General features: G+C 43.2%; 1 protein-coding gene across 3 annotated transcripts in view; it reads right to left on the bottom strand.

The window, feature by feature from the left end:
- LOC115153919 (teneurin-2) overlaps positions 1 to 27015 on the bottom strand; it is a 363296-nt gene that overhangs the window by 60505 nt on the left and 275776 nt on the right. For all 3 annotated transcript variants that reach the window (XM_029699598.1, XM_029699599.1, XM_029699601.1), the window contains one exon: positions 19861 to 20099. In XM_029699598.1, the coding sequence (XP_029555458.1) occupies positions 19861 to 20099 (239 nt within the window). The remainder of the gene's footprint in view (positions 1 to 19860; positions 20100 to 27015) is intronic.

Here is a 27015-nt window from a genome sequence, read left to right as displayed (position 1 = left end):
GACGGGACAAGACTGTAACTACCAATTAAGGAGAAAAAGGGAAAATATAAATCGATGGCTTTCCATTCAGCCCCCCTCCCCACTGAGCTTGAGCACGGACTGAGGCAGACAGTAGGCTGAGGAGAATAAATGGAGCAGGATGGACCTCTCAGTATCACTCCAGTCTGAGCTGCTCAGCTTGATGTGGGGAGGAAGGCAGACCGGGAGTAGCTGTGCTCCTACACCACACCACTGTCAGCCTCGCTCTATTGGCAGAGACGGAGCAGAGATGGAGCAGCCCTTTTCACTACCTCCACTTACTCTCTCTATCTGCTTATCTGTCACAATCCATCTCCTTATCTGTCACCTCCATCGCCTTCAATCTACCTCCCGTTCCTTCAATCTACCTCCCGTTCCTTCAATCTACCGTCCATCTCCTTCAATCTACCTCCATCTCCTTCAACCTACCTGCCTCTCCTTCAATCTACCTTCAATCTACCTCCATCGCCTTCAATCTACCTCCCGTTCCTTCAATCTACCTCCCGTTCCTTCAATCTACCTCCCGCTCCTTCAATCTACCTCCCGTTCCTTCAATCTACCTCCCGTTCCTTCAATCTACCTGCCTCTCCTTCAGTCTACAATCTACTTCCTTGTCCGTCAATCTACCTTCCCACTCCCTTCATTAATCTCTCTCGGTAACCATTCATTCCTCTCCCAGCAGTCACTAGGCCATACACTTCACTATGGCGACATTGGGATGCCTCCATTTATGTTGATGCTGGCAAGAAACGTGTCTTTACGCTCAGACTGTAGAGGGCACCCTTACTATAAACCATTGCCGTGTTCAACAGGGAATCAATGATAAGGACAAGGTCTACGCATAGAGCCATACTGTATATCAGCTCTGTATTGCAGGGAGACACACCTCTATGCAGTACACAGCAATGACACTACCTTCCACACCTCTATACAGTACTACACAGCAATAACACAACCTTCCACACCTCTATATAGTACTACACAGCAATAACACTACCTTCCTCACCTCCATACAGTACTACACAGCAATATCACTACCTTCCACACCTCTATACAGTACTACACAGCAATATCACTACCTTCCACACCTCTATACAGTACTACACAGCAATATCACTACCTTCCACACCTCTATACAGTACTACACAGGAATAACACTACCTTCCACACCTCTATATAGTACACAGCAATAACACTACCTTCCACACCTCTATATAGTACACAGCAATAACACTACCTTCCACACCTCTATATAGTACACAGCAATATCACTACCTTCCACACCTCTATACAGTACTACACAGGAATAACACTACCTTCCACACCTCTATATAGTACACAGCAATAACACTACCTTCCACACCTCTATATACTACACAGCAATATCACTACCTTCCTCACCTCTATATAGTACTACACAGCAATATCACTACCTTCCACACCTCTATATACTACACAGCAATAACACTACCTTCCACACCTCTATATACTACACAGCAATATCACTACCTTCCTCACCTCTATACAGTACACAGCAATAACACTACCTTCCACACCTCTATACAGTACTACACAGCAATATCACTACCTTCCACACCTCTATACAGTACTACACAGCAATATCACTACCTTCCACACCTCTATACAGTACTACACAGTGTCATGACGTTGGCCTCTTTGGGTACATGGAGGACAGTTGGCCCCCTCACCTTTGTACCATCCCCCAACCTACCTTCCCCCCAACCCAGGCCCTGTGTGAAAGGGTTGTAAAAACTCTAAGAGGAGAATCTCCTACCACATGTTTCATAGAGAGACAAAGGAAATTCTTCCAACTCATAGAATTGGAGAACCGAGCGACATTTGTGTTCTGGAGAAGGTATGGAAGATTGGTGAAGAATCCAGCTACGAACTGGTCCGCTTGGTACAATTTTGTGATACTCAGAAGAGACAATATAGCCATATTACCATAAAACTGTTTATATAATAGCCTCAGCGATGAGACTTGCATCATAATGGTTGTATAAAATGTATTAATAAGGATAAAGCTATTTGTAATACATTGAGATGCTATGTACTGATGTTAATGTGATAGAATTGGATTTCTGTACCAAGCTTCACTCAGCCATCGGCACGCCCCCCAAGGGACACAGACAGGACCAGGCGTCATTTGACAAGCCTGTTCAAGGGTCACTATAAAACTATACCCTGAGCTACATTTCTCCAGACCAGGCCTCCACTCCATTAGTGAGTTGGCCAGTAGGTTTTACCATCCAATTCCTCTACTGAAAGTGAACTACACCACGTGGTTAACTTTTAGACTATCGAGACCGACAGAATAAGAACAAGTCTTTGATATTAATTATTAGTCTGCAGCTAAGTAAATTATATCATCGAACGCGAAGACCAACGAAACATCCATTCTATAACGACATTAATGAATGTCGCTTTGAAAGATCCATTCTAACCGAGAGAGAGAGAGAGAGAGAGAGAGAACTCTCCATCAGAACGACGCTCGAACAAGGATCCCGACGACACATGAGCGTAAATATATATTGATTGCAATTGTTCCCGAATGAGTGAGCCTTCAATTGTCAATTGTTAATATTAATGAACTCTGTGTACCTTCTCAGCTGACCGTTTATGACCCATTGTCTAACAGACCAGCCATGCCTGTTAGCCATTATGGCACATTACTATACCAATCCTTTGTGACGATAATTACTGTTTGTATGTTTTCTGTTAATTACTTAGTGTAGTAAATAAATGATTTTAAGACAATTGATGTATGGATGATTTTAGTAAAGACTGGGTTCGTGCAGATACAACAATTTACGACGTTTGGAATGAGACTGGACTCGAGGTAAAATACACCATTTAAACCAGAAGATAATCGGCCTATATTATAATATAGGAAAGTTATATTAGGAAAATTATAACTTTGTAATCTGAGTATTTTCCTTGGTGCCCCGATCTCCTAGTTAATTACAATTAAACGATTAATCAGTTTAATCGCGTGATAATAATTACAGGAAGTTAATTGATAAACCTGTCTTCAGTTTAATGGTACCCCAAAGACATGACAACAGCAATAACACTACCTTCCTCACCTCTATACAGTACTACACAGCAATATCACTACCTACCACACCTCTATATACTACACAGCAATATCACTACCTTCCACACCTCTATATAGTACTACACAGCAATAACACTACCTTCCACACCTCTATATAGTACACAGCAATATCACTACCTTCCACACCTCTATACAGTACTACACAGCAATAACACTACCTTCCTCACCTCTATATAGTACTACACAGCAATAACACTACCTTCCACACCTCTATATAGTACTACACAGCAATAACACTACCTTCCACACCTCTATATAGTACACAGCAATATCACTACCTTCCACACCTCTATACAGTACTACACAGCAATATCACTACCTTCCTCACCTCTATATACTACACAGCAATGACACTACCTTCCACACCTCTATACAGTACTACACAGCAATATCACTACCTTCCACACCTCTATATAGTACTACACAGCAATAACACTACCTTCCACACCTCTATATAGTACTACACAGCAATATCACTACCTTCCTCACCTCTATATACTACACAGCAATATCACTACCTTCCTCACCTCTATACAGTACTACACAGCAATAACACTACCTTCCTCACCTCTATACAGTACTACACAGCAATAACACTACCTTCCACACCTCTATACAGTACTACACAGCAATATCACTACCTTCCTCACCTCTATACAGTACTACACAGCAATAACACTACCTTCCACACCTCTATACAGTACTACACAGCAATAACACTACCTTCCACACCTCTATACAGTACTACACAGCAATATCACTACCTTCCACACCTCTATACAGTACTACACAGCAATATCACTACCTTCCACACCTCTATATACTACACAGCAATATCACTACCTTCCACACCTCTATACAGTACTACACAGCAATAACACTACCTTCCACACCTCTATATAGTAAACAGCAATAACACTACCTTCCACACCTCTATATACTACACAGCAATATCACTACCTTCCACACCTCTATATAGTACTACACAGCAATAACACTACCTTCCACACCTCTATATAGTACACAGCAATAACACTACCTTCCACACCTCTATACAGTACTACACAGCAATAACACTACCTTCCACACCTCTATATACTACACAGCAATATCACTACCTTCCACACCTCTATATAGTACTACACAGCAATAACACTACCTTCCACACCTCTATATAGTACACAGCAATATCACTACCTTCCACACCTCTATATACTACACAGCAATAACACTACCTTCCACACCTCTATATAGTACACAGCAATAACACTACCTTCCACACCTCTATATAGTACACAGCAATAACACTACCTTCCACACCTCTATATACTACACAGCAATATCACTACCTTCCACACCTCTATATACTACACAGGAATAACACTACCTTCCACACCTCTATATACTACACAGCAATAACACTACCTTCCACACCTCTATACAGTACTACACAGCAATATCACTACCTTCCACACCTCTATACAGTACTACACAGCAATAACACTACCTTCCACACCTCTATATACTACACAGCAATAACACTACCTTCCACACCTCTATACAGTACTACACAGCAATATCACTACCTTCCACACCTCTATACAGTACTACACAGCAATAACACTACCTTCCACACCTCTATACAGTACTACACAGCAATAACACTACCTTCCACACCTCTATATAGTACTACACAGCAATAACACTACCTTCCTCACCTCTATACAGTACTACACAGCAATATCACTACCTTCCACACCTCTATACAGTATTACACAGCAATATCACTACCTTCCACACCTCTATATAGTACTACACAGCAATAACACTACCTTCCTCACCCTAGGATGGTGCCAAGAGACAAATACAGTCAATTGTTAATTACATTCATATCATTCAATAACAATCAAATGGTAACATTCGAAAAATAGCGGTTCTCAGTGACTATTTTCAAACGATCTCCTCAAGCCGTGCGCACAGTCATTCTACATTTAAGCACAAAAATAAAACAAAACGAATTCAGGCTGGCTGTGCAGCTATAGTTATGCATACTGTAAATGCACCCACGGGGATGACCATAGAAAAAAGCATTGGAGAAAAGCAAGCATTAGCATTAGCTCAAAGACAAGCGCTGCAGGCGGCGCTGCGTACTGCTGTCTGTACAACTCCCAAAGTTCACCCAGATAATCATCAGCTGATTGAACACAAGCTGGCCAATGAGGCGAAGAGACAGTAAAAATGAAGCTAAATTACAGACAAGCCTCTCAAGCTGTTGGTCATCCTTAGTTAATTCTGACCAACGACCCAAAAGCTCCAGATCCATTAATAAATCCTCGCCTTCGGGTTCCTTTCCCTCCTTAGTGTCTTTCTGTACAACACAGTCTTCTGTAGGCCTTGTCTAAAGACACATGTAAAGCAATGGAAACTAGGTGATGAATGGTTAATCCGTCTGTCAACGAACCAGGCAGGTTGCCTTGTGGTTAAGAGCGTTGGGCCAGTAATCAAAAAGGTTGCAGTTTTGAATCTCTAAGCTGACTTGGGGAAAAATATGCCGATGTGCCTTTGAGCAAGGTACTTAACCCTAATTGCTCCTGTAAGTCGCTCTGGATAAGAGCGTCTGCTAAATGACTAAAATGTAAATGACAAGTCGCTTCAATGCACTTAGACTGCTTAATCACATCTGTAGGAAATCTTCCACTAACTCATTTTCAGCCCGCAATAAACATGAATAATTAACTGAAAATGTGTTAGATGAGAAATTAATGAGATGACGCATAACACTTTATGTAATCTTTATGTATAATTCACCTCCTAAAAGTGATAATATTACCTACAGAGGTACTCATCAGACCGGTGACTGTGAGTCCCCCTCGTCTCTGTCTCTACTGCAGGAGCAGGACGGCCCAACTTCACCATCCCTGTTCTGTACAGCCAGGCAGACACTCATCAATGAACAGCACAGAGAGATACCCCTGTGGACTAATGCAGTCTAATGGTTTATTATTGGCTACGACTCACTTCATTTGGTTCCTTATTAAAACTCAATGTGACATTCCAAGATATAATAAATTGGTGTGGGGAGTCTGATGAATTCTATGAATCTAACAGTTGAGGAGACTTCAGGAAGACAAATGGGGACAGACTGGGTGTGGCTGAAGTATAGGGACACTGAAGGAGTAACTACTCATAATAACACAAAGAATGGCTTTCAAGCCTATATACTGTTACTATACAGCCCATGTGAGCTGCTCACAGTGAAGAGAGAAGAGACCGCTTCCTCCAGGGATTTCTCCAGCAAAAGCAAACACAGCTAAGTGTAGGCTTTGAACTACAACTACAGGGGAGCTGGGCGGACCGGCTGAGGAGCAGAGGGAAGCAGGCCGTGCTGTGGTGGAGATGGGCCGTGGTGTGATGGTGGAAACCAGGCCGTGTTGTGATGGAGATGGGCCGTGGTGTGATGGAGGAAACCAGGCCGTGCTGTGGTGGAGATGGGCCGTGGTGTGATGGAGGAAACCAGGCCGTGTTGTGATGGAGATGGGCCGTGGTGTGATGGAGGAAACCAGGCCGTGTTGTGGTGATGGGCCGTGGTGTGATGGAGGAAACCAGGCCGTGCTGTGGTGGAGATGGGCCGTGGTGTGATGGAGGAAACCAGGCCGTGTTGTGATGGAGATGGGCCGTGGTGTGATGGAGGAAACCAGGCCGTGTTGTGATGGAGATGGGCCGTGGTGTGATGGAGGAAACCAGGCCGTGCTGTGGTGGAGATGGGCCGTGGTGTGATGGAGGAAACCAGGCCGTGCTGTGGTGGAGATGGGCCGTGGTGTGATGGAGGAAACCAGGCCGTGCTGTGGTGGAGATGGGCCGTGGTGTGATAGAGGAAACCAGGCCGTGTTGTGGTGGAGATGGGCCGTGGTGTGATGGAGGAAACCAGGCCGTGTTGTGATGGAGATGGGCCGTGGTGTGATGGAGGAAACCAGGCCGTGCTGTGGTGGAGATGGGCCGTGGTGTGGTGGAGGAGAGGAGATCAGGCCATGCTCGCTTGGTCCCCCAGCAGGACCAGCCTCTGATGAACATGGGGGCCACACCTCTACTGACTGATGCAACTAAGTGGCAGTTCACAGCAATCGGAGGGCAGGATTAGAGTTAGTTCAAAGCAGGTGTGCAGACTGTGCACCACCACTAAGCATGTAAACACTGACTGTTGGCTTTAATCTCTCTGCACCCACACCATATATATGTCATACACTGACAGACACAGACTGAAAAACCAGCCCGTCCGTCCGCAAGACTGCACACACACACACACACACACACACACTTGCATGGCCAGGGACACAAGCTCACTATGAAATAAAAACATTTATTCCCACTGATCTCCCTGAGAGTCTCCCTCTTTGAAGGTTCTAGCAACACTGTTGTGAAAACAAAAGTGTGTGTGACTATGAGACTCGTGTCTCTCCTAACAATGAAAAGCCAATGCCAATAACAGCAGCCCTTCACAGGGTCTGTCCATCCCCACCACAGCATCCTCTCCCGTCCCTCCACCATGTGTATCCACAGTCCGCTGCTCTAACCTGACCACGGAGGCTGTGGCCCCAGCACCTCCCCTCTGAGATGATTCCTCATGCCGGTGGTACTGGATGATAGTGGATGATAGTGGATGATAGTGGATGGTAGTGGATGGTAGTGGATGGTAGTGGATGATAGTGGATGGTAGTGGATGGTAGTGGATGGTAGTGGATGATAGTGGATGGTAGTGGATGGTAGTGGATGGTAGTGGATGGTAGTGGATGATAGTGGATGATAGTGGATGATAGTGGATGGTAGTGGATGATAGTGGATGGTAGTGGATGGTAGTGGATGGTAGTGGATGGTACTGGATGATAGTGGATGGTAGTGGATGGTAGTGGATGGTAGTGGATGATACTGGATGGTAGTGGATGATAGTGGATGGTAGTGGATGGTAGTGGATGGTACTAGATGATAGTGGATGATACTGGATGATAGTGGATGGTAGTGGATGGTAGTGGATGGTAGTGGATGGTAGTGGATGGTAGTGGATGATAGTGGATGGTAGTGGATGGTAGTGGATGGTAGTGGATGATACTGGATGGTAGTGGATGGTAGTGGATGGTAGTGGATGGTAGTGGATGGTACTAGATGATAGTGGATGATACTGGATGATAGTGGATGGTAGTGGATGGTAGTGGATGGTAGTGGATGATAGTGGATGGTAGTGGATGGTAGTGGATGGTAGTGGATGGTAGTGGATGGTAGTGGATGATACTGGATGATACTGGATGGTAGTGGATGATACTGGATGGTAGTGGATGATACTGGATGGTAGTGGATGATACTGGATGATACTGGATGGTAGTGGATGGCAGTGGATGGTAGTGGATGGTAGTGGATGGTAGTGGATGGTAGTGGATGATAGTGGATGGTAGTGGATGGTAGTGGATGATACTGGATGATACTGGATGGTAGTGGATGGTACTAGATGATAGTGGATGGTAGTGGATGGTAGTGGATGGTAGTGGATGGTAGTGGATGATAGTGGATGGTAGTGGATGGTAGTGGATGATAGTGGATGATAGTGGATGGTAGTGGATGGTAGTGGATGGTAGTGGATGGTAGTGGATGGTAGTGGATGGTACTAGATGGTAGTGGATGATAGTGGATGGTAGTGGATGATACTGGATGGTAGTGGATGATACTGGATGGTAGTGGATGATACTGGATGATACTGGATGGTAGTGGATGGCAGTGGATGGTAGTGGATGGTAGTGGATGGTAGTGGATGGTAGTGGATGGTAGTGGATGATAGTGGATGGTAGTGGATGGTAGTGGATGATACTGGATGATACTGGATGGTAGTGGATGGTACTAGATGATAGTGGATGGTAGTGGATGGTAGTGGATGGTAGTGGATGGTAGTGGATGATAGTGGATGGTAGTGGATGGTAGTGGATGATAGTGGATGATAGTGGATGGTACTAGATGATAGTGGATGGTAGTGGATGGTAGTGGATGGTAGTGGATGGTAGTGGATGATAGTGGATGGTAGTGGATGGTAGTGGATGATAGTGGATGGTAGTGGATGATAGTGGATGATAGTGGATGGTAGTGGATGATAGTGGATGATAGTGGATGGTAGTGGATGGTAGTGGATAGTAGTGGATGATAGTGGATGGTAGTGGATGGTAGTGGATGGTAGTGGATGATAGTGGATGGTAGTGGATGGTAGTGGATGATAGTGGATGGTAGTGGATGGTAGTGGATGATAGTGGATGATAGTGGATGGTAGTGGATGGTAGTGGATGGTAGTGGATGATAGTGGATGGTACTGGATGGTAGTGGATGGTAGTGGATGGTAGTGGATGGTACTGGATGGTACTGGATGGTACTGGATGGTAGTGGATGGTAGTGGATGGTACTGGATGGTACTGGATGGTACTGGATGGTAGTGGATGGTACTGGATGGTACTGGATGGTAGTGAATGGGCCATTTTGTTGTCTGATCATCACCTTCTCTGCAGACCTACGGCATGTAAAACGAATTAGCACCACCACCGCCCACCTCCCTCTGCCTGCACCTCCGCTCGGAGAGGGAGAGATGTGATGTGAAGAGCAGCGTGACGAGATGGATCCAATCTATTCCACTCTGCTTGTCAAAATCCCTGAGAGCAAGCATCAACCATCAACCTTCAACCGTCAACAATCAGCCATCAACCATCAGCCATCAACAGTCAACCATCAGCCCTCAACCATCAGTACTCCAGACACATTTTCTTCTTTTTTTACATTCTTTAATGACAACCCTCGTGTTGGGAGTTTCTCTCTTACTCCTTCACCCAGTCCAAATGGACCATGTCACTGTCCTGCCCATGTGCATATGCTGCGGAGACGATTTGTGTGACAGCGTTATACAACCCTATCTGTGTCATGAAGGAGAGCCAGGGAGAATATCCACATACACTATATGACCAAAAGTATGTGGACACCTTCTCGTCAAACATCTCATTCCAAAATCATGAGCATTAATATGGAGTTGGTCCCCATTTGCTTCTATAACAGCCTCCACTTTTCTGGGAAGGGTTTCCACTAGATGTTGGAACGTTGCTGCAGGGACTTGCTTCTATTCAGCCACAAGAGCATTAGTGAGGTTGGGCACTGATGTTGGGCGATTAGGCCTGGCTCACAGTCGGCGTTCCAATTCATCCCAAAGGTTTTCGATAGGGTTGAGGTCAGGACTCTGTGCAGGCCAGTCAAGTTCTTCCACACCAATCTCGACAAACAATTTCTGTATGGACCTCGCTTTGTGCATGGGGGCATTGTTATGTTTAAATAGGAACAGGGCCTTCCCCAAACTGTTGCCACAAATTTGGAAGCACAGAATCGTCTAGAATGTCATTGTATACTTTAGCGTTAAGATCTTCCTTCACTGGAACTAAAGGACCTAACCCAAACCATGAAAAACAGCCCAAGACCATTATTCCTCCTCCCCCAAACTTTACGGTTGGCATTTTTCATTGAGGCAGGTAGCATTCTCCTGGCATCCGCCAAACCCAGATTAGTCTATCTGACTGCCAGATGGTGAAGCGTGATTCATCACTCCAGAGAACGTGTTACCAGTCCAATGGCAACAAGCGCCAGCCGACGCTTGGCATTGCGCATAGTGACCTTAGGCTTGTGTGCGGCTACTCAGCCATGGAAACCCATTTCATGAAGTTCGTGACAAATGGTTCTTGTGCTGATGTTTATTCCAGAGATAGTTTGGAACTCAGTAGTGAGTGTTGCAACCGAGGACAGATGATTTTTAAGCGCTACGTGCTTCAGCACTCGGCGGTCCCGTTCTGTGAGCTTGTGTGGCCTACCACTTCACAGCTTAGCCGTTGTTGCTCTTAGACGTTTCTATTTCATAATAACAGCACTTACAGTTGACTGGGACAGATATAGAGGGCAGAATTTTGACGATCTGACTTGTTGGAAAAGTGTCATCCTATGACGGTGCCACGTTGAAAGTCACTGAGCTCTTCAGTAAGGCCATTCCACTGCCAATGTTTTCCTATGGAGATTGCATGGCTGTGTGCTCGATTTATACATCTGTCAGCAACGCGTGTGGCTGAAATTGCTGAATCCATTCATTTGAAAGGGGTGTCCACATACTTTTGTATATACAGTTGAAGTCGGAAGTTTACATACACCTTAGCCAAATACATTCACAATTCCTGACATTTAATCCTAGTAAAAATTCCCTGTCTTAGGTCATTTAGGATCACCACTATATTTTAAGAATGTGAAATGTCAGAATAATAGTAGAGAGAATTATTTATTTCAGCTTTTATTTCTTTCATCACATTCCCAGTGGGTCAGAAGTTTACATACACTCAATTAGTATTTGGTAGCATTGCCTTTAAATTGTTTAACTTGGGTCAAACATTTCAGGTAGCCTTCCACAAGCTTCCCACAATAAGTTGGGTGAATTTTGGCCCATTCCTCCTGACCGAGCTGGTGTAACTGAGTCAGGCTTGTAGGCCTCCTTGCTTGCACACGCTTTTTCAGTTCTGCATACAAATTTTCTATAGAATTGAGGTCAGGGCTTTGTGATGGCACTCCAATACTTTGACTTTGCTGTGAGCCATTTTGCCATAACTTTGGAAGGATGCTTGAGGTCATTGTCCATTTGGAAGACCCATTTGGGACCAAGCTTTAACTTCCTGACTGATGTCTTGAGATGTTGCTTCAATATATCCACATAAATTTCCTGCCTCATGATGCCATCTATTTTGTGAAGTGCACCAGTCCCTCCTGCAGCAAAGCATCCCCACAACATGATGCTGCCACCCTCGTGCTTCACGGTTGGGATGGTGTTCATCGGCTTGCAAGCATCCCCCTTTTTCCTCCAAACATAACGATGGTCATTATGGCCAAACAGTTCTATTTTTGTTTCATCAGACCAGAGTACATTTCTCCAAATAGTACGATCTTTGTCCCCATGTGCAGTTGCAAACCGTAGACTGGCTTTTTTAGGCGGTTTCGGAGCAGTGGCTTCTTCCTTGCTGAGCGGCCATTCAGGTTATGTCGATATAGGACTTGTTTTACTGTGGATATAGATACTTTTGCAACTGTTTCCTCCAGCATCTTCACAAGGTCCTTTGCTGTTGTTCTGGGATTGATTGCACTTTACACACCAAAGTACATTCATCTCTAGGAGACAGAACGCGTCTCCTTCCTGAGCTGTATGATGGTTGCGTGGTCCCATGGTGTTAATACTTGTGTACTATTGTTTGTACAGATGAACGTGGTACCTTCAGGCGTTTGGAAATTGCTCCCAAGGATGAACCAGACTTCTGGAGGTCTACAATTTTCTTTCTGAGGTCTTGGCTGATTTATTTTGATTTCCCCATAATGTCAAGCAAAGAGGCACTGAGTTTGAAGGTAGGCCTTGAAATACATCCACAGGTACACCTCCAATTGACTCAAATTATGTCAATTAGCCTATCAGAAGCTTCTAAAGCCATGACATCATTTTCTGGAATTTTCCAAGCTGTTTAAAGGCACAGTCAACTTAATGTATGTAAACTTCTGACCCACTGGAATTGTGATACAGTGAATTATAAGTGAAATAATCTGTCTGTAAACAATTGTTGGAAAAATTACTTGGTGTCATGCACAAAGTAGATGTCCTAACAGACTTGCCAAAACTGGTTGAAAAACGAGTTCTAATGACTCCAACCTAAGTGTATGTAAACTTCCGACTTTAACTGTATAGTGTAACTAGAATCAGGCCACATACTACGCCTCCCTACATACTCTCCACAGCTGCAGCTCTGTTCAGCTCATACTGTATGTGTCTAACCGGCCAAGTTTACCAATAGTGGCTGGCCATTCCAGAAACATTGCCAGCGCTCTCTGCTCTGAAACAGAAATAGACCTGAATGTACCAATACTATGCAGGCTGGCATTTGTTTATAGGGAGAGGAATGAAGTGGAATGGAACTAAATTTTGTAATTTCTATATGCCAGAGGCAGAATTTCGAGTGTCAGCTTGAGTTACTGGGAAGAGGCTAGTAGTCAGGATTGTAGATTGTTTTGCTCTTGTTTAAAGTGTGTACGTTGTATAGAATCTCTAACATCTATGGCAGGCTGCATCAGGAAGATTTTCATTCAGAGCTTCGTCTCTGAAGCAGGAAGGGAAGGAATTTCAGGTTGGGCTCTCTCCGGTGTACACCGGATTCATTCCGGACATGACTCTAAAAGTTTTGTAGGCATGAAGGTCAGAGTCTCCAAAGGCTCGGGGGACATGCAGAGATAAAAATAAACACAGTGACAGAGTGGGCGTGTTGATGGAGCGCTGGCAGCACCCAGAGAGGACAGCCACGCAGGGCAGAGGACGTCTGTCACCAATCTCACATGTTTTATCACATGGCCCGTCATTAACAATGACGACTGACAGCATTTAGAACACACACATAAAGGTGACCCCTGACAACCCTGCTCCATCACTGATACACAGAGAGAGGGGGTGAAGAATGTGTGTGTGTGTGTGTGTGTGTTCCTGCTTCTACTTGTGTCAGTTGGTTATACTCTAAACATACTAAACATACTCTAAACATACTCAGTAGAATCCTGTTGTATCAGTCATTAGGTTTATTTCAGTGTATCAGTCATTAGGTTTATTTCAGTGTATCAGTTATTAGGTTTATTTCAGTGTATCAGTCATTGGGTTGATTTCAGTGTATCAGTCATTGGGTTGATTTCAGTGTATCAGTCATTGGGTTGATTTCAGTGTATCAGTCATTAGGTTGATTTCAGTATATCAGTCATTAGGTTGATTTCAGTGTATCAGTCATTAGGTTGATTTCAGTGTATCAGTCATTAGGTTGATTTCAGTGTCAATCACCATCTCTCTTGGTTTCATGTCATGCCTAATGAAAGCCCCTGTAGTGGCAGCTCCAGGTCCAATCCAGCTAACCTAACTAGGAGAGCAGAACCAATCAAAAGGCTGTGTACTCATCATTTATCTCTCTCCTTTCATCCTCTTTTACCAATTAGTGTAAATTAGGCCCGCTGTCCTTTAAGGAGAGCGAGCGAGAGAGCGAGAGAGAGAGCGAGAGAGAGAGAGAGGGAGAGAGAGAGAGAGAGAGGCAGTAGCATGGCTTCCCATCCCCATCCCCACCTAGCACGATGATGCCAAATCTGCTCGGCTTGCATCAGGCCTGCTCACCTCATCTGTGTCCTAGCAACTGTAAACCTCTCAGCCCCTTGGATACGGTAGGTCTGTGAACAAGTGTGTTTCCAAACAAAACACAAGGAATATAAAGTGTGTCCTTAGAGGAATGGACGTGCGGAGAGATACGAGAACAACTGGTGGGTGTCAGTCCTTCATGATGTAACAACGGCCATGTGATTGGCTCATTAAGAGGCATGCCATGCATACTCAAAAGGACACTGCCATGCAACTCTTTCAGGGCATATTCTTTGTCTTGAGTCTCTGAAGGAAGCTCTCTTCAGATACCAATTCTGGATACTAAAATGAACAGAGAGCATCATTTTTTGAAAGAGGGGAACAGAAATACCCTATACATGCCTGGCTGCTGTGTTTCCAAATGCATTAATGCAGATCTCCCAGGAACAGTCTGGGCCTCCCTCTCTCAGCGGAGTCTGTGGCTGTGTCTGTGTCTGTGTCTGTGGATGTGTCGGTGGATGTGTCTGTGGCTGTGTCTGTGGCTGTGTCTGTGGCTGTGTCGGTGGCTGTGTCGGTGGCTGTGGCTGTGTCCGTGTCTGTGGCTGTGACTGTGTCTGTGCCTGTCTGTGGCTGTCTGTGGCTGTCTGTGGCTGCAGTGGAGAGCTCAGCAGCCCAGTTTTGTTTGCTTGTAAAAAGCCATGACCACATTTCTTTCTGCAGTTTGCGCGCACGCACAGGGGTCGGTTCTGCTCAGGGGTCCAAGCCCGCTGAGTATTGGCATGGCTCGAAAGGCTGGATCAGAACCGCTCAGACTGTAGAGCCCTGACCGGCGCAGAGAATATGAGGTGCTCTGTCTGCTGAGCGGAGGCCAGTGCCTCCCTCTGTGTGCCTGAGTGCCACACCATGCGAACATAATCCCACAGGTAATGGGGGAGTTTCACCTCTGCACACACACAGCCAGCCTCTACCCACGGCTGCACAAAGTCAATGAGCCATCTCTCTCTCTCTCTCTCTCTCTCTCTTTCTCTCTCTCTCTCTCTCTCTCTCTCTGTCTCTCTCTCTCTCTCTCTTTCTCTCTCTCTCTCTCTCTCTCTCTCTCTCTCCCTCCCTCCCTCCCTCCCACCCTCCCTCCTGTGAGTGTGTCTTCAGCTTTGAAAAGGACAAGTGTGTCAACGGAATATCACAGTGAATAAATATCTCCACAAACATTGCAATTATAAAACAGTGAAGCCCTATAAGAAGGGTGAGGTCTAAATAAAACCACACTACGGCATAGCCTTGGCCACACAACTCTCTATTCCTGCCACACAGAGTCCTTAATACAGCACATTCAGCCAGCTCTCAATACCACTACAGTCCCCCGTAGAGAAACTGGCACACGGTACATAGTATCTGTGTGTAGATATTCCTACATCATTCCTCCACACAGAGATTGGCCTTAGCTGTTATTATGTGACCACAGTAAGGCTCTTGATCGGCTCATCAAAGCCCCTTTGAGGTTTTCTCTCTCATTTCCCAGCCTGTGCCACTCCTGCAGTGGGCTCTGCTCCCTCTCTCTCTCTCTCTCTCTCGCTCTTCCTCTCTACGGCTAACGCTATACGCCTCGGTATCGACCATGTCCACAGTCCTCAAAAGAGCATGGCTTGGGGAGCGGTCGGCTCTCTCTCTCATTTCCCAGCCTGTGCCACTCCTGCAGTGGGCTCTGCTCCCTCTCTCTCTCTCTCTCTCTCGCTCTTCCTCTCTACGGCTAACGCTATACGCCTCGGTATCGACCATGTCCACAGTCCTCAAAAGAGCATGGCTTGGGGAGCGGTCGGCTCTCTCTCTAATCTCTCAGCCTGGTGTGTGGAGCTAACAGCACAGCTCACTGCACCCCGCCATGCTGCGATGACTCACAATCACCATGTCAGACCTGAACACTGCCTGAGACACCTCATTCTAGACTATACATCATTACCTCACAAAACAAAATGCAAATAGTAAATATTATGTGATGAAATCGATCATGGAGTACGGCTAGAGTAGTCTGGGTGTTCATATTCTTTCTAAGTACTTCATCTGGGTCATACATGAATAAATATGACATAATATAATAGCCAACATAGACAACATAATATGCACCCAGGCCCGTATTGATCCATTGTATGTCAAATGCCAAGCTAATTATGATATATGTGCATGCTTTTAAAAATTTGCTTTGCCCTGTCAAGTATTTATGAATTTTAATGTCATTAGAGAGATAGGCTTAAAGGTATGCCAGTCAATCATACCATTGACAATAATATTATCAGGTTTGAATATTTTCTAGTGTCACGACTTCCGCCGAAGTCGGTCCCTCTCCTTGTTCGGGCGGCGGGCGGCGATCGACGTCACCGGCCTTCTAGCCATCGCCGATCCACTTTTCATTTTCCATTTGTTTTGTCCTTGTCTTACACACCTGGTTTCAATCCCCCAATTACTTGTTCATTATTTAACCCTCTGTTCCCCCATGTTTGCTTGTGAGTAATTGTTTGTCTTGTATACGGTCCGTTATTGTGGGCTAGGTATATTGTGTTGTATTTTGTGAATACTTGAGTAAATTTACGTTGATTACTCATATCTGCTGTCCTGCGCCTGACTCTCTACACCAGCTACACACAGGCCGATTACATCTAGTTCATTCCCAAACAGGTTAAATGCGCCAAGCCAATCTGATAACAGATCAGTGGTGTAATGTACTTAAGTAAAAATAATTTAAAGTACTTAAGTTAAAATACTTTAAAGTACTTATGTAAAAATACTTGAACGTATTAGCTCAGTTTGTAGAGCTATCTACTCCGATTTCAGAGCACTCTCATCTGTGTGCCAGAGCGCAAAATAACTGATGAATTTACGAACATGCAACACCTGTTGAATATGACCGATGTCAGTAAACATCTGCAAAAAAAGTTATTAAATTGTTGCCCGCAGCACAGTTAGTCACTAACGATTTTGATAACATGTAAACAGTCTAACCAGCTCTGCTAGGGCGATTAAAATGGTCAGAGTGAGGTCTTCTCTCATTTGTGTCTGGAAGTCTAGAAAGCTAGCCAACTTTAGCAAGTTAGCTTGGGTGCTTGACTGCTGTTGTGAATAACGCTCAGATCAACCCTACTTCTTGGCCAGAGCGTCCAGTGTCAATACTGCTGTGGGCACTCAGACAATCTGACAACACTCTGAATTTACAAACGACCCAGAGTGCACACTGACACATTGGAGGCAATTAAGAACGCACCTTAAGTTGTCAATCAAATGTATTTGGCATCGATCAAATGGGCGGGCAGGCAATTTCCCATTCAGTTGTCAAAATGTGGGTTGGGACAAGCATGTATTGACAGGCAAACTGCAGAAGGACAAGCAGGCTACTATTGTATGGTTCCCAATTCGAGGCAGCTGGTAATCGTTGCCTCTAATTGGGGATCATATTTAGGTAGCCTGTTTTCCCACCTGTGCTTGTGGGATATTGTTTGTTTGAGTTGGTGCTTGTTGCACCACGTTGTGTTGCTTGGTCATTGTTTTGGTTGTTTTGGTCGTTTATCAGTGCAATTTTGGCATCCAACTAACTTAGCTGAAAAAGTTTGAGAGAGTCTATCTAATGTTCTCTCGTTAGATTTTAGAGAGTCTATCTAATGTTCTCTCGTTAGATTTCACTTTGGCTACCATTAGTTGTTGATCTTATTTTTGTTGATGTGCATAACTGAGGGAGAGATGGCCTACCTGTACATGGTTGTTTGATCAATTGGACTGTAAAGTTACCAAATGTAAGATCTCTCCCGTAGTATTTACATATTTGCAAAGATCCAGTCAGGTGTATTTTGTGGCTTTTCGGCGAATGTGTTCGTTCTAATGATCTAGTCATGTTGTTGCTACTGCCTGTAAACACACAGTCCAGTTCAAAGTGAATGATGGCAGACCCGTGTGGCAAATGGCTGATTTGTATAAAGGCCTACTGTAGCTCTGATTGGCTATGGCGCACCGGTCTTTAGACTCCATGGTCCTGGACGAGACAGATGTTTTTTAGGTTTTATTTACTGCAGTGTCTATTAATTGTCCAAAACCACAGCTGCTGTCCCACTCTATATTGCTATAGAATTTTCACAAATGCTTTACTCTATGTCGTTCCCAAACATTCTATAGATTTCTGAAAATGTGAAAATGACTATATCTACTGTAACTGCACGCTTGTCAAAAAATGTACAAAAAATGTGATATTGTTCCTAGGGGTGTATATGAACAGATTTGAATAAAATGCTAAAATGCTGTCAGTTCCACTTTTTGTTTAACCTTTATTTAACTAGGCAGGTCAGTTAAGAACAAATTATCATTTACAATGACGGCCTACACCAGATGATGCTGGGCCAATTGTGCGCTGCCCTATGGGATTCCCAATCACGGCTGGTTGTGATACTGTCACGCCCTGACCTTAGAGAGCCCTTGGTTCTCTATGGTGTAGGAGGTGAGGGCGTGACTGGCGGGGTGTTCTAGTTTATATTTCTATGTTGGTGTTTTGTATGGTTCCCAATTAGAGGCAGCTGGTAATCGTTGCCTCTAATTGGGGATCATATTTAGGTAGCCGTTTTTTCCACCTGTGTTTGTGGGATATTGTTTGTTTTTTGTGTGTGTGAACGTTGCACCCCGGCTATCACGTTCGTTGTCAGTTTATTGCTTTTTTTGATGTTTCACTTTGAATAAAAGATGTGGAACTCAACTCACACTGCGCCTTGGTCCGTCCATTACGACGATCGTGACAGATACAACCTGGATTCAAACCAGGGTGTCTGTAGTGACACCTCTAGCACTGAGATGCAGTGCCTTAGACCGCTGCGCCACTCGGGATGAGTATGAGAATTTAGTACTTTTTCCACCACTGTACTTAAGTACATTTAAAACCAGCTACTTTTAGACTTTTACTCAAAAAGCATTTTACTGCGTGACTTTTACCGGAGTCATTTTCTATGAATGTATCTTTACCTTTACTCAATTATGACTTTTCCACCACTGCAGAAGATAGAGTATCACAATAACAAGGGGGCCTGCTGTATTGTATTGTACTGTACTGTACTGTATTGTATTACACTGTACTGTACTGTACTGTATTGTATTACACTGTACTGTATTGTACATATATTGTACTGTATTGTATTGCACTGTATTGTACTGTACTGTATTGTACCCAATTGTATAGCACTGTATTGTACTGTACTGTACTGTACTGTATTGTACTGTATTGTATTGTATTGTACTGTACTGTACTGTATTGTATTGTACTGTACTGTATTGTACTGTTCTGTTCTGTATTGTACTGTACTGTTCTGTATTGCACTGTACCAATTGTATAGCACTGTACTGTATTGTATTGTACTGTTCTGTTCTGTATTGCACTGTATTGTACTGTACTGTATTGTACTGTATTGTACTGTTCTGTATTGTACTGTACTGTTCTGTATTGCACTGTATTGTACTGTACTGTTCTGTATTGCACTGTATTGTAGCCTACCTATGAAGTAGGAGAGCAGCACGACCAGCAGGACGGCAGCAGCGATGGCCGACACCGCAGCACATTTCCAGCTGCAGTACTTGGAGGGTTTCTTCAGCTTGAAGGAGCTCCTAGAGAAGGTGTTTCTGGGTAGCAGCCGCGGCGGGGGGGAGTAGACGGTCCCAGATGTCAGCGGGTACCCTGGAGACGAGCTGCTGAACAGGGGAGTGGTCCCGGACGGTGTTTTAAACAGGAAATGCCTACAGCGATGGAGAGAAAGAGAGGACACAGAGAGTTAGAATCAGCTGTTACATGGTCTCTATTACCAATAGAATGTGTAAATTGCGTTGGAGTGAACAGTCGCTTTCAGAATATAATGAGACATCTGGAGCAATGAAGTGCTCCTCTATATTCCAGCAGCAATTATTCACCGGTCATTGACATGCATTGATTTTCCTATTCTTAAAACTTATTCACACTTCAAATTGGTCTAGAGACACCGAATTATACAGCTAAAAGCATAGAGAATATAAAGATTGTTTCACATCTCTTTCCAGACTTCTACCCAGCATTTGATGATGGTCATTATCGTCGTTAGTGCTCAGAGAGAATAACAATGAACTGCTTCTTCTTTGTCATCAGTCTCATTTCTACCTTAAACAACATACTGCAAATATACCATTATGAAGCTTAGTAAATACTGTAGTTAAGTCTGTTTTAACATTATCTCTCCCCCAGCACCTCCTTGCCCTCTTTACAGTCAGACAGGCAGTCTGACTCTGTGGGCCGTGTCCGGTGCCCGGCTTGGCTACGGGCAGACCACAGTGCCAAGCCAGTGGCCTGCGCCAGGTGGGCGGCGGGCCAGGGGAGGTCCACGAGGAGGCAGATGGGATTGGGATGAAAGTGGAAGACAGTTGACCGTGCCGCTTTGATGCCGGTCAGAAGCTCTCACAAGCTGCTTCCCCACACTACCCAGAAGCACTCTCCTCTCAGATCTCCTTCCACATCTCCAGGCCGGATGGGGAAGGAAGCCCAAAACGACCCCCCCCCCCCCCCCCCCCATCTCTCTCTCACCTCCAACAACTGAGAGAAGCTATAACACTCTTACTGATCTCTCCCTTTCCACTTCAACAGCCCCTCCCCCCACACCACATCAAATCACCACACACCCCAAACTCCATCTTCTTCTATTCTGAAATAGTGACTTGGTACCGCTACTCCCTGTACGTAGCCTCGTTATTGTTATTTTATTGTGTTACTTTTTTTGTTTTGTTTATTTAGTAAATATTTTCTTAACTCTATTTTCTTAAACTGCATTGTTGGTTAAGAGCTTGTAAGTAAGCATTTCACTGTAAGGTCTACTATACCTGTTGTATTCGGCGCATGTGACAAATAAAATTTGATTTGATTTATTCACTTCCACACAGAAAGATGTCAGTTTCTTCTTCTTCTCTCCTCAGTTTGAGAAGCAGTGACTAGATCAATGGTGGATATCTACCAATTAAGAGTCTCATCTCCTGAGGTAAGATCTTCATGGGGTCTGATCAATCCTAGCAGGAGTACACTGACAGTAACGCTAACAGGCTCTCCACAGCTCGTCTCTCAACCAGCCACCAACGACTCGAGAACGCCAAGGATGGGAAAGGTCCGGGAAAAACTGTTACAAAGTAAGTAGGAAATATGTAAAAGATGTTTGTTAAATTGACTATGGGTTGTAAAGGAAAAGAGCGTTCCTTTGAAGTAGGTGTCAAGCCTCACTCAATTCTTAATTCACCGGTTTGGTTCAAATGACAGCGTCAGCTCAGAAATAATTTAATGGGGTGCGAAAGGAATAGAATGACATAGATATGAGTGAGAGAAAAAAAAACAGGTTCGTTGCAAAAACAAAGTGTAGGAGGCATGTGTACATCTCTACCTCAACATGTCTCTTGTCTGTCTTTACATTTGGGATCAGTCTAACATTGGACTTCACAGGCAGTCAAGGTCAACTGTGAAACCTGCTCAAGGCAACAGCCTGTTTTTCATAGCCATGATGATTGTATATTGGCATTCCTCACCTGGAATAGTGCTGATAAAGTGGGCTGACTAGCCTGTCTCCCCCACCAGTCAATATCAAACGATGGCTAGCTGCTGAGATCAACACACACCCCACTAATCCCAAGGTCTCTGAAATGTGACCTAATAATCAACCTTCAATTCACTCTAATAATCTCCCCCCTGTGTAAAGTGAAATAAACACCTTGAGTGATGGTTTGTTCTGAACATAATATATTAAATATACTGTGAATATATGTCTTATATTAACAGAGAAACTGCGAGGGGTGATCAAAGGGATTACATCAAAGGATATGTTTGATGTATTTGATGGGTTGATCGCCATTTTGGTTGTGTTCAATATGATTTCAGCCTGCTACGATGCACACATGCTGACTTTCCAGTAGGCCATTACTGCCTCAGAGTATCATTCTAAAGGGCCTCAGAGTATCATTCTAAAGGGCCTCAGAGTATCATTCTAAAGGGCCTCAGAGTATCATTCTAAAGGGCCTCAGAGTATCATTCTAAAGGGCCTCAGAGTATCATTCTAAAGGGCCTCAGAGTATCATTCTCCAGACCTCAGAGTATCATTCTAAAGGGCTTCAGAGTATCATTCTCCAAACCTCAGAGTATCATTCTAAAGGGCCTCAGAGTATCATTCTAAAGGGCCTCAGAGTATCATTCTCCAAACCTCAGAGTATCATTCTAAAGGGCCTCAGAGTATCATTCTAAAGGACCTCAGAGTATCATTCTAAAGGACCTCAGAGTATCATTCTAAAGGGCCTCAGAGTATCATTCTAAAGGGCCTCAGAGTATCATTCTAAAGGGCCTCAGAGTATCATTCTAAAGGACCTCAGAGTATCATTCTAAAGGGCCTCAGAGTATCATTCTAAAGGGCCTCAGAGTATCGTTACCTATACTCCTAAGTATAAAGGGGATGAAGACGGTGAAAAGTGGTGTCACCGCGGCAACCTGAGAATGTATTACACTGGGAAAGGAGTGACAATGGGACCTCTGCCCCGTCTCCACCGGCAGCCCTTCCTAACAGCTGTGTCCGTGCACTAATGAAAACATGGCCGAGGTTAGCGTCCTGGCCCTTTAGCCTGGCTTTCCCGCCGAAGCTCCCTGATTAATGGCTTGTACCATGGTGACAGGCGGGCGGGCAGACCGCTGCCTGCGGACATCACATCACACTGTGTTAGTGGAGAGAATATCCTCTCAGCTAGATGCATGTTAATTGCAACATGTCAGGCGGCAGGTAAATTAATCCATAAATCAATCATATTTTATCCACCAGGGCACTAGTTATTTAGCCGTTGTCAGAGACAGCTTTGCAAAGCAAAACAGAGATAGTATAATGGCTTTGACAAGTACTAAATAGAGTGACGAGAGGAGATGGATGATAAATCACAGTTCATTACGTGTGGGTATAATCATTTGAATCATACAACACAATGTTCTCACAACATACACTAGATCATATTATCTCTCCTGACATGACAAAGAAGGCAGTGTGGGGTCCAAATCTGTCAATAGTGAAATAAAATATACATGCTATTCAGCAGTTATTACAATACCACTTTAGCCCAAGTTCACATACCTCCTCACATTACCTTCAGTTCACATACCTCTTTCACATTAGCTTCAGTTCACATACCTCCTCACATTACCCTCGGTTCACATACCTCCTCACATTACCTTCAGTTCACATACCTCCTCACATTACCTTCAGTTCACATACCTCCTCACATTACCCTCAGTTCACATACCTCTTTCACATTACCCTCAGTTCACATACCTCTTTCACATTAGCTTCAGTTCACATACCTCCTCACATTACCCTCAGTTCACATACCTCCTCACATTACCCTCAGTTCACATACCTCTTTCACATTAGCTTCAGTTCACATACCTCCTCACATTACCCTCAGTTCACATACCTCCTCACATTACCTTCAGTTCACATACCTCCTCACATTACCCTCAGTTCACATTACCTTCAGTTCACATACCTCCTCACATTACCCTCAGTTCACATTACCTTCAGTTCACATACCTCCTCACATTACCCTCAGTTCACATACCTCCTCACATTACCTTCAGTTCTGAATCATCAATATCATTGTGACTAAGTACATTATATGAAGGTTATAGCAGACAGTTGACCTGCAGTGAAAATACCAACCAAATGCCTTATAGGACAATATGAACCCACAATAAAAGGCCTTCAAACGTGAATTGCTTTAGATAACACGCAATATCAAATACCTGCATATTTTAACAGAGGAGAGAGAGCATTAACGCTACATTTGAATTATGATTTGATTTTGTTCTACGATGTAAAAAAAAGAAGGAGAAACCAATCTCACCTACTAGGTATACGCTATTCCGTTTCAGATGAGACGTTTGGTCTTTTTGTCTTTGTATTTACTTTTCTAAATGTTTATCTATCATCCTTTAAGTAGCACTTACGGTAAAAGTATTTTCTTTCCTTCCTGCTCCTGTTTGCAAATTGGTCACAACATGCCACTCACAGAGGAGTTAATACCCACACAGACAGTTAAACAGGACCACCGACAAATACAAACCAAGCCAGAATAAAATAAGAGGGCAAATAGTCTCTCTTTTACATTAAACACTTCTCTCATCCTGGGGGAGGGCGTGAAAAGCCAGAGCAATTAACAAGTAAATGGAGATTTTACAGATAATGAACATGAATTCAACTGGAGTCAAGCCTTATTAGTATTCTGCCAGACATACCAGGACATCATGGTAAAGCTATCAAGGGCAAGAGACATTTTGCAAAATGTTGTAATGAACCCTGGTTGGCATTCGAGGCACGGAGAGCTGAACTGTTGGAGGTTCTAGCTGCCAATCGGTCTCTCTCAATACCAGAACCTCCAGGATGGTATGCAAGCAGGGGCAGGTCTGTCTGCAACCCACTCAGCTAGGTGTTAAGACACTGAACCATCCTGACCGCACCGAAGGTGCCAGAGCCAGTCAATCTAATCGAATAAAATCAACATCAAAAGATTTCAGAGTTCAAAATCAAATCAAATTTGCCACATGCACTGAATATGCACCGAATATGCACCGAGACTTTACTGTGAAATGCTTACTTACGAGCCCTTTCCCAACAATCTAAGAAAAAAATTGTAAGACAAAATAACAATAACGAGGCTATACACAAGAGTCAAATCCCCTAGTGGGGCTGGTTTATCATTTGGTTTACTACCTTCAGAAGGGATTTAGTGATCTTGCAATAGTTTTCTCTATGTAATGTATTGCACCATGCAATATAAGGGACCACAAAGGAAATAAGTCACTGACTTTATTGTGTTATCCATAACTAGTTTTTAATGTATGTACTGCGTGTAGCCTATATTAGGGCTGTGATGATACCAATATCACAATATTTGGTCTTTTAAAAACATTGGTCCTTTAAAAACTTGCTGTATGTAAAATATTGGTTGCTATAGCTAGGAAAATAAATGAATGTGAATCTGGATGACACGATACTAACAAGTATTGCGATATTGGTATCGTCCTGGCCCTGATAGATATGTACTTTTTTAAACTGTCAAATAAAATCAATCAATCAATCTTTGAAGACTTCAACAACAGCCAACCACAATGCGGCATTTGAACACAGATAAAACTAATTTATATAGCATAGCTTAGAAGATGTCTCTCCTAGACTGAGCTCACAGTTAAGAGATTTAGAGACTGGGTCTCAGAGAGAGACTGGGTCTCAGGGGGGTTGAAACAGTGAACAAAAAGGCATTTCACATTAGTCCCCCATTTGGAAATTGAACAAGCTACAAACACATAACCATTTAACGTGTCAGTTTTCAATATTTACATGGTAATACAGTACCAGTATGTACCACAATAATACAACAATAATACCGTAATAATACCATAATAATACCATAATACCATAATAATACCACAATAATATCATAATAATACCATAATAATACCACAATAATATCATAATAATACCACAATAATACCGTAATAATACCATAATACCACAATAATACCACAACAATACCGTAATAATACCACAATAATACCATAACAAAACCACAATAATACCACGATAATACCAAGATAATACCACAATAATACAACAATAATACAATATTAATACCACAATAACACCATAATAATACCACAATAATATCATAATAACACCATAATAATACCACAATAATACCATAATAATACCACAATAACACCACGATAATACCAAGATAATACCATAATAATACAACAATAATACCATAATACCACAATAATACCATAATAATACAACAATAATACCATAATAATACCACGATAATACCAAGATAATACCACAACAATACCATAATAATACAACAATAATACCACGATAATACCAAGATCATACCACAATAATACGATATTAATACCATAATAATACCACAATAATACCACAATAATACCATAATAATACCACAATAATACCACAATAATACCACGATAATACCAAGATAATACCACAATAATACGATATTAATACCACAATAATACCATAATAATACCACGATAATACCAAGATAATACCACAATAATACGATATTAATACCACAATAATTCCATAACAATACTATAACAATACTATAATAATACCACAATAATTCCATAATAATACCACAATAATACCACAATAATACCACAATAATTCCATAATAAAACCACAATAATACCATAACAATACTATAATAATCAGTGGCTTGGTCTTCATATTGCATGAGCCATAAAATATTAAACATCTCAATGAGATTTTATACTACGTTGTGAGCAGACTTTGAGCGTTGTTTAATAGCCTACATACACTAGTATATACCAGTTAGCAGATGCTTTTATCCAAAGTGACTAACAGTCATGTGTGCATACATTTTAAGTATGGGTGGTCCTAGGAATCGAACCCACTATCTTGGCATAGCAAGCACTATGCTTTACCAACTGAGCTACAGAGGACCACGAGGGTAAAGTTGGGCTCATACATGCCAGATGAGGCTAATAACAAATGTCTTTGCAAATTGACTAAGTGCATGCTATGCATTCTGTTGTTGAGAATATAGGAGAAACACCAATAGGCCTACAGCACCA

This window comes from Salmo trutta, chromosome 19, assembly GCF_901001165.1.
Source record: "Salmo trutta chromosome 19, fSalTru1.1, whole genome shotgun sequence".
In the NCBI taxonomy this organism is placed as follows: domain Eukaryota; kingdom Metazoa; phylum Chordata; class Actinopteri; order Salmoniformes; family Salmonidae; genus Salmo; species Salmo trutta.
The sequence above is the reverse complement of the archived record's forward strand: the minus strand, read 5'-3'. Positions and strand labels throughout refer to the sequence as shown.